This window comes from Myotis myotis, unplaced genomic scaffold (assembly GCF_014108235.1).
Source record: "Myotis myotis isolate mMyoMyo1 unplaced genomic scaffold, mMyoMyo1.p scaffold_m19_p_20, whole genome shotgun sequence".
In the NCBI taxonomy this organism is placed as follows: Eukaryota; Metazoa; Chordata; class Mammalia; order Chiroptera; family Vespertilionidae; genus Myotis; species Myotis myotis.
This window is the reverse complement of record NW_023416325.1, coordinates 722,012-731,225: the sequence shown is the minus strand read 5'-3', so window position 1 is coordinate 731,225 and position 9,214 is coordinate 722,012. Positions and strand designations below refer to the sequence as shown.

At 60.0% G+C, this 9,214-nt stretch overlaps 1 protein-coding gene across 1 annotated transcript; it reads left to right on the top strand.

The window, feature by feature from the left end:
• Nucleotides 1-1,399: 1,399 nt before the first annotated feature.
• SLC35E4 (solute carrier family 35 member E4) lies at nucleotides 1,400-9,214 on the top strand. The gene is made up of 2 exons (XM_036353797.1): nucleotides 1,400-2,634; nucleotides 8,236-9,214. The coding sequence occupies exons 1-2, from the start codon at nucleotides 2,016-2,018 to the stop codon at nucleotides 8,667-8,669; spliced, it is 1,053 nt and encodes a 350-aa protein (XP_036209690.1). The 5' UTR covers nucleotides 1,400-2,015; the 3' UTR covers nucleotides 8,670-9,214.

The following is a 9,214-nucleotide window of genomic DNA, read 5'->3' as shown; positions in this document are numbered from 1 at the left end:
ATACCAACTGACCCCTCCCATGCAGGGGAGAACGGCCCCGGCTGCTCTTGGGCCAGGTTAGAGAGAGGGCAGGTGGCACATATTGGGAAACCCCCCAAACTGGGCTTTCTTTAATAAAAAAAAATTTTTAATTGATTTTAGAGAGGGAGAGAGAGAGAGAGCAACTATAAGAGAATCATGGATGAGAATCATGGATGGGCTGTCTCCTGCGTGCCCCATTCTGCGATCTGGCCACCAGAGGGCGCCTGGGACCGGGCTAAGTGGTCCCCCTTTGAGGTCTTGTTCCTCCAGCCAGCGGTTCTCAACCTGTGGGTCGCGACCCCTTTGGCGGTCGAACGACCCTTTCACAGGGGTCGCCTAAGACCATCCTGCATATCGGATATTGACATGACGATTCATAGCAGTAGCAACATGACAGTTATGAAGTAGCAACGAAAATAATGTTATGGTTGCGTCACAACATGAGGAACTGTATTTAAAGGGCCAGGAGGTTGAGAACCACTGCGAGTCCAGACAGATTACTGTCATCAAAGGCAGTCTGGGGGTGAGCCCGTCCAGTCAAGTGGGAGGGGGGCTGGGGGTGAGCCTGTCCAGTGTGGGTGGGGGTGAGCGCTGTCCGGCAGGGAAGGAAGCCGCGTGTCAGGAAAGACGCGGGCAGCCGGCACTGGGCACCTGGCGAGCCCTTCCCGGCGCATCCCTCGATCAGAGGGGAAGGCTGAGACCCAGGAAGGGACAAGGGCTTAGTGGCCGCTGCCCCGTCTCCCAGGCAACCCAGGGCTCTCCGTCCCGCTGGATAGAGCTGAGGCCGAGGGTGGACCCCGGGAAGTCCAGTGATGAGTCAGCTCTGCGTGCCCAGAAGGTGGGACCGGGCGGCCCGGGGTGGATGGCGGCCAGCGGTACCCGGCTTCCGCAGCTGCGGTGGCCTTGGTGATTCAGCTTCCTCCGCCCGGGCTGCTGGAGGGAGGAGGTGCTGGGACTAGGGAGGGGCGATGGGGAGACCTTAGGGGACCCCGTGGTCCAACTCTCCTGGATGCTGAGGTCCCACGGATAACTGTGGCCAGAGATGGGAAGCCCTAGAAGGGTCCTGGGATGGGGACCCCTGGGAGGGTCCTAGGAGATGGCGTCTCCTGTTATTTATCTCAGAAAGATACATCCGTGGCCCTCCCTGTTTTGGGGACTCGCCTCGGCTCTGAGTGCGGGGAGAGCGGACAGACAGGCTGACCACTCAGCTGGGGGCGGTGGGGGGCGGTCAGCTGATGGAGGGAATGCCAGGCGGATCAAGGAGGGTGGCGAGGGGCGGGGCGAGACATCCCTCGCGGCTCCGGGGGCGCGGCCTGGCCAGGGGCGGGGCCCAGCTTTCCCGGTGGGGCGCGGGCGCGCGGGCGGGCGGGCGGCGGCGGAGGCGGGGCCAAGAGCACGGGCCGGGGCTGGAGCCGGCGGGCGGGAGCGGCTGCCGGATTCCCCGTCGCAGCTGCCGGAGCCGCAGCCGGAGCTGGAGGACAGTCCCCGCCGGAGTCGGAGTCGAGCCCAGCCGAGCTCACCGCCCGGCACCGGCCGGAGCGCGGGCCTGGGCACTGACGGAGGCAGGGAGCCGCGACGACTGGGCATCGCAGGACACCACGGGGTGCAGGAGCCTGGATTACCCCGGCCGGGCCTGGTCATGGCCTGAACGCGCAGGAGATGCGCGCAGGAGGTCCCGGAATCTGCACGGAAGAGGAAGAAGAACCGGGATTCTCTCAGCCTGGCGTGGGCACTAGGTGGGGAGAAGAGTAGAGACTTCACCTGGCACAGGGCAGAGGTGCCCGGAACTTACTAGGCCAGAGAGCCTGGCATCCCAGCAGCCGCGACCTGGGCTCGGCACAGCTCCTGGACCTGGGCTGGCACGGGCCTGGCAGAACAGGCCCTTAGCTCACCTGTCTGAAAGGAAGGCCCGGATCTGAGAAGCCAGGACCAGGGGGCAGGGTTCTCTGGTGGCTCTGGGGAGCTGGCCTCCTGCCCCAGCCCCACGGGCACGGATGTGCCGCTGTCCTCGGGAGCACCATGACAGCAGGATGACCTCTGCGGACACAGTGGCAGTGGCCCGCAGTGCTCGGGGGGCTGGTTCCCCAGAGTGGCCCCCCGAAACCCCCCAGGCCCCTGGCCGGCCTGGCCGTGTCCGGGTGGCCATGGCAGCCCTGGTGTGGCTGCTGGCGGGAGCCAGCATGTCCAGTCTCAACAAGTGGATTTTCACGGTGCACGGCTTCGGGCGGCCGCTGCTGCTCTCGGCGCTGCACATGCTGGCCGCGGCGTTGGCGTGCCACCGGGGAGCCCGGCGCCCCCTGCCCGGCGGTACCCACTGCCAGGTGCTGCTGCTCAGCCTGACCTTCGGCACCTCGATGGCCTGCGGCAACGTGGGCCTGAGCACGGTGCCCCTGGACCTGGCACAGCTGGCCACCACGACCACACCGCTGATCACGCTGGCCCTGTCGGCGCTGCTGCTGGGCCGGCGTCACCACCCGCTGCAGTTCGCCGCCATGGGCCCGCTCTGCCTGGGGGCTGCCTGCAGCCTGGCGGGTGAGCTCCGGACACCGCCCGCTGGCTGTGGCTTCCTGCTGGCTGCCACCTGCCTCCGTGGCCTCAAGTCCATCCAGCAGAGTGAGTGCCCGGGTCACTGTCTGAGGAGGCGGGGGTGGCGGTGGGTATGTGGTCTCGGTGGCCCTGAGAGGGAGGTGGCCGGCAGCCCATTTTACAGATGAAGCAACTGAGCCTCGCGGCTTTGGAAGAGGCAGAAACCGAGAAAACCCAGAAAGAGCCAACAACGCAGTGAGTTCCAGGCCCCAGACTTAGGCTAATATTTCATAATAGCTGCCCTTGATCTGTGTCCAGTGTTTCTTGTCTCTTTATCTCGCTGGATCTCCCTGTACTGCCCCGATCAAGGAAATCACCATCTTGTCCCCATTTGACGGGGCGAGGGGTTGCCTTGGGTGGTGTGGCCAGTGAGCGGCGGAGGTGCGATCGGAACCCGGGCAGCCAATCTCCGTGCTGTCCTAGGTGCAGCATAAGGCTGTGGCCCCAGGGGGAGACCCGACCGTGGGGACCAGGAGGAGAGAAAGCGGGCAAGGCCTTGAGCTGGGCTTTGGAGGGCCAGGGCGTTGGCTAAGTCGGGGAAGGGTTCCTGTTTGCTGGGAGCTGCCGTGTAACAGGCCCTGTGCTGGGTGTTGACCTTGAGTCGTCATGGCAACCACCACCTTCACTCCCATTTTATAGATGATGGAACTGAGGCCCAGGGAGGTTTGTGATTTGCTCAGGGTTACTTCCCCTCTGCTGAAAGGAGACAGGGAGGGTCTGAGCAGAGGGCGGTGGAGGCTCCAGGCCGAGACCCTGTTAACTCACCCTGTCTGAGGGCGGAGGCCGCCTTCCTGCTTGTTCCTCTGAGGGGAGTCCGAGTCACAGCCCACTCTCTCTGCCTAAACCCAAGGGAGGTTTGGGGGAGGCCAGGGCACCCACTCGGGGCAGGGAGACCACCCCTCTGCTCATACTGGGTGACCTTGGGCAGGTCTGGGGCTTGTCTGGGCCTCGGTCTCCCCATCTGTTTGGTGGAGAAGGGTTGGCGTGTCCCAGGGGCCTCTGGCTCTTCGTCCCTGCCCGCTCTGAGATCCTGTGACCCAGTCCTGGGAGAAGGAAGGGGTGCCCCAAGGGCACTGGGCTGGGGTTGGGGCGACCTGCCGCCAGGGGAGGTTGCAGCCGGGATCCGGCCCTGCCCTGGCATCTTCAGAGACAGGCCCTGTCCCCATCCGCCCAGGCTCTGTGGCAGGGCGGGAGCCTCGTTCTATTTTTGCCCTCAGGTTATATGAGAGCGGGTGCCGGAGCTCAGGCCTGGGTTCTGGGCATGAGGAGACAGTGGGAAACCTGACCCTCTGGGCACACCCACCACCCCACCTCCCAGCCCACGCAGGGCCGCAGGCTGGGAAGGCTCCAGACTTGAGGCTCCCCCAGAAGGAGCCCCCACCTGCAGAATGGGTATGGCCGGTGAGAACCTAGGCACCCAGGCACGGAGGGGTGGGTGCCTGGCATTAGGCCCCTTCTTGGCCTCTGCCAGCTCCTTCCATCTGTCCCGTGTCAACTACCTGGCCCTGGAGGTGGGTTGGGTGCTTGCTCCAGGCTCCCACAGCACCCTCTGTGCCCCCCATCAAGCCTCTGAGCGCCCCCTGTTATAGCCGCTTGGTTACCTGTCTGTGTCCCGTCAGACAGGAGCTCTGAGAGGCATGGGCTGCCTTGGGGCGTCGCCATGTCCCCAGCACCTGGCCTGGGACCTTAAGTTGTAGATGTATTAATGGCTCTGACCGCGATGAGGCTATGGTGAGCCTCTGTGCATGGCTCAGTGCGCTCATGAGGGCGCTGAGGAGGCTGGACCCCCACCAAACAGAGAGGGAGGCCCCGCAGAGATGGGGAGGGACAGACTGGAGCCAGAGGGGTGGCATGGGTTTGGGGCAAGAGGAGGTTTCTACTTCCGGAAGTTCGGGGAAAGGCGCCAGGGCAAGCTTCCGATTGGAGTGTAAATGGCCGACACCAGCTCCCTTCGCGAGAGCAGACTCCATCGGAGCAGAGGATGGTAGTCCGGGAAGCGGAGCACCCCAGCGGTCCTGGGCACGGCCAGCAGCCTCCCTCCCACCTGGGCCAGTTGCAGGCCCGGGGGGTGGGGAGAGGGTACGAGGGGAGAGGAGTGAGGCCAACTCCCCACTCACAGGAAGGCTAGGAAGTGGGTGTGAGCTTGTCTCACCTATGCATCAGGAGCAGCCTCCCGATCCCCGTCCACGGAGCTCGCGGCTGGTGGGGAGACGCCCTCAGAAACACAGGTGTGGTCGGGGCAGTGACTATAGGGGAGACAGAGAAGGCTGCCCGAGGCAAGAGGCATGCAGCGGTGACAGTAACAATCCTATATAATAAAAGGCCAGGGCCCATAAGCGTAACGACCGGAATGACCGCTCGACCAGTCGCCATCGCCATGAGGTGCATTGACCACCTCTCATCCCCCGCCCCCCCCCCCCCCCACACACACACACACTGGGGCGGGCAGGGTGTCTCGGGCGGGGCGCTGGGCCTCTAGTAAATATAATAATAGGCCTGGCTGGCGTGGCTCAGTGGTGGAGCATTGACCTGTGAACCAGGAGGTCACGGTTCAGTTCCCATGCAGGGCACAGGCCCAGGTTGCGGGCTCGATCACCGGTGTGGGGTGTGCAGGAGGCAGCCGATCAGGGATTCTCTCTCATCATTGATGTTTTTATCTCTTCCTCTCTCTTCCTCTCAGAATAAAAAAAAATAATGTTAGTAGCAAACACATGCTCTGCCCAGCTCTTCACATAGAAAAATGAGGCAAGGGCACTCTGGGAGCAGGAAACAGGCTGTGCCAGGGCACAGGTATCGGCCACAGGAGTTGAGTGTGGGGATTGAGACAGCTGCCGTGGTAAGCAGTTACCACTGGGCACCAGGCCCTGTGCTCAGCACCTCACCTGGCCCTGTTACGCATGAGCAGACAAGGCTTGGAGAGAGGGTGGCTTGCCTGATAGCGCACAGCTAGCAATGGAGTAAGGCCGGGGCCCAGCAGAACAGGGTCAGAGAACATGTTTGTCTACATGCGGCAGAGCCTGGTATGTTCAGATGCTGAAACAAAAATGTCTTTGGAGAAGGAGAGGTTGAAATGGAAGGTTGTGGGGGGGGCGGCGGGGAGGGGGCTGGCAGAGGAGGGGTCGCTGAGGAGGCAGGATGGCGAGCTGGCATTTTGGGGGCCCCGGGTGCAGTGAGCCGCCTCTGACCGAGGATCACCCCTCTTTCCCTGGGCTGCAGGGAGGCGAGGCAGAGGACTGGGGGTGGGGGGGAGGGGGATGCAGAACAGGGACAGAGGCTGGGTGAGGAGGCTAGGACCCTCCTGCCTGGCTGTGTCGCACCTGAAATCCTAAACGCCTTCCCGTGATTGGACCTTGAACATGCAGGCCACAGGCAGCTCCTAAGGGTGCTATATTTGGAGCGAGCCAGTGAGCGAGCAGGAGGTATTCCAATTATCTGTTCATTTCTAGAAATGCTCTAGCCGGAGGGACTGTTGCCTAGAGAACAAAGCCAAAACATCAGAGTGAAATAGAGATTTCCTATTCCAAGCGTAGCCCATGAGTAAGCCTCTCTGTGGCTCTTTGGAAAGTGTGTGTCAGAAGATGCAGAGAGGAGAACCCCTGAATCCGTTACTCATCTCTCGCCGCTAAAACTTGGACGAGCCCCCAAACCATCATTGCCTTCGTGCAAATACTCCCACTGCCCTGAGCGGTGTCTGACTTTGATGAGGGGCACCACTTCCTAAGTGAACTGGCTGGGTGATAACATGTGTACGCATAGACACACACACCCACACGCATGTTCACACATATGCAAGGTGGTAGAATCCATTCTTTCTTTTTTTAAAAAATATATTTTTATTGCCCTAACCGGTTTGGCTCAGTGGATAGAACGTCGGCCTGCGAACTGAAGGGTCCCAGGTTTGATTCCGGTCAAGGGCACATACCTTGGTTGCAGGCACATCCCCAGTAGGGGGTGTGTAGGAGGCAGCTGGTCGATGTTTCTCTCTCATTGATGTTTCAAACGCTCTATCCCTCTCCTTTCTCTCTTTAAAAAATCAATAAAATATATTTAAAAAAAATAAAAAATATATTTTTATTGATTTCAGAGAGGAAGGGAGAGGGAGAGAGAGATAGAAGCATCAGTGATGAGAGGGAATCATTACTTGGTTGCCTTCTGCGAGCCCCCAACCCGGGCATGTGCCCCGATTGGGAATTGAACCGTGGCCTCCTGGTTCATAGGTCGACACTCAACCACTGAGCCACGCCGGCCGGCCTCCCCTCTTTCTTTGCAAAGCTGAAAGCTTTCCCCTTACTCCTGGATCCATCCCGACAAGCCCCAGTGTTGGTAGCAGAAGATGCTGATTAGCGGATGACAGCCACGCGCAAACAATGACTCTTTTGTTGTTCTCTTGTCATGCCCGTGGTCATAAGTGGATGGAGCAATGAGCGGACCCCACATTTGACTCAAACAATTTATTATTTTAAAATTCTTTTTTTCTTTTTAAATATAAAGGTCACGTGGCTATTAAGTGGCAGAGCTGGGGACTTCTGCTGGCCTGTCCCTGCTATGGTGGTGGGAGCTCCACTGTGGGGCAGTGGGTGTGATAAGGGCTGAGATCAAAAAAGGTGGGTCAGGACCACTTCGTGCAGGGCCTTCTACACTGGTTAAGAACCTAGGATAGCCCGGCCGGTGTTGCTCAGTGGTTGAGCATCGACCTACAAAGCAGGAGGCCAGGGTTCAATTCCAGGTCGGGCACATGCCCAGGTTGTGGGCTCGATTCCCAGTGTGGGGCGTGTAGGAGGCAGCTAATCAGTGATTCTTTCTCATCACTGATGTTTCTATTTCTCTCTCCCTCTTCCTTCCTCTCTGAAATCAATAAGAATATATTTTTTAAAAAAAGAAAAAAGAACCTAGGATATTGTTCCCTGGGCCTGGGGAGCCCCTGAAGATTTTTGGGAGCCACATTTCATGTTTATTGGTCATTTGGAAGTCATTGTAGGTTATCGTTTTAATCTATGGGAGCAGTTTGAAATGGGTGATAATAGGCCCATTTATTTTATTTTTTTACATTTACTGAGCACTTACCTTATAAAGGGCTTTATGTATGCTATCTATTATAATCTTTATACAAACCCTTGCATATTAGGTTTTATTTTTTATTATTTTTTAAATGTATTTTGATTGATTTCAGAGAGGAAGGGGGGGAGAGAAAGAGAGAGAGAGAGAGAGAGAGATAAACATCAATGATGGGAATCATGGATTGGCTGCCTCCTGCACGCCCCACCCATCGAGCCCACAACCCAGGCATGTGCCCTGACCGGGAATCGAACAGAGACCTCCTGGTTCCTAGGCCAACGCTCAACCATGCCAGCTGGGCCGTATCAGGTTTTATTATCACCTAACTTTGCAGGGGAGGAGACCGAGGCCTCCAGAGGTTAAGTGGCAGGCCACAGCTAGTGAGGTCACCACGCAGGCAGTGTGATTCGGACTCTTGACTATCACGTTCCAGAGCAGGAGCCACTAGCTCTGCCCGAGAGGGTGGGCAGGCTTCCTGGAGGTGGGGTGGGAGAGGGGGGGGGCAGGCTGGGTTGGCGAGGTGGGGTTTCCTCCCCCCTGGTGCAGGTGCTGATGTGTGCTGTCCGCCTGCAGGTGCCCTGCTGCAGGAGGAGCGGCTGGACGCGGTGACCCTGCTGTACGCCACCTCGCTGCCCAGCTTCTGCCTGCTGGCCGGCGCGGCCCTGGTGCTGGAGGCCGGGGTGGCCCTGTCGCCGGCTCCCACCGACTGCCGCCTCTGGGCCTGCATCCTGCTCAGCTGCCTCCTGTCCGTGCTCTACAACCTGGCCAGCTTCTCCCTGCTGGCCCTCACCTCCGCCCTCACCGTCCACGTCCTGGGTAACCTCACTGTCGTGGGCAACCTCGTCCTGTCCCGGCTCCTGTTCGGCAGCCACCTCAGCACCCTCAGCTACGTGGGCATCGCACTCACCCTGGCGGGGATGTTCCTTTACCACAACTGCGAGGTCGTGGCCTCCTGGGCTGCCCGCTGGGGCTTCTGGCGGAGGAACCAGCCTGGCAAGGGTCTCTGAGGCCTGGGAGAGCGCCTGGGCCGTCGGGGACAGCCCCCCAGCCTGAACCCAACCTTGGCCAGTGGCCGTGGGACAAGCGGAGAGCAGGCAGCCACCCGGCCTTGGGAGGGCGAGGTGCCTTCGGGAAAGGCCACCTGGGGGGCTGCATGGGGCCTCCCAGTGAGACCCCCCCCCCCCGTCCCTGCCACCCTCCCCTCACCCCAGGCCCCGCTCACCACTGGATGGTGGGTCCACGCCTGGCCACTCACTGTGCTTGTCAGAGTAATTATTATTAATCCCGACGACTACGCCGAAAACTGTTGGCCAAACTTTGAGGACCTCTCCGTGTTCTGATGACGACGATGACGATTCCTGGCGGTTGTACAATCCTCCCTCCAGGAAGTGGGGGAGGCAGCTGGGGGGCCCCGGGACGGGCTTGTTGCTGCTGGGCTCCCCTGGGGGGGAGAGCGTGTCATCTGTGCCAATTCCCGGCAGCTGCTGTAGCCTCATCCCTGGACCCTCCAGTTTTGGGTCTTCCGCCCTCAAATAAACTATTTTTGCTTGTA

Coding starts and splice junctions, on each gene's coding strand:
- SLC35E4 (XM_036353797.1), top strand. CDS start 2,016: ATGTGCCGCTGTCCTCGGGAGCACCATGACAGCAGGATGACCTCTGCG. Junction 2,635..8,235: donor CCTCAAGTCCATCCAGCAGA/GTGAGTGCCCGG, acceptor GTCCGCCTGCAG/GTGCCCTGCTGCAGGAGGAG.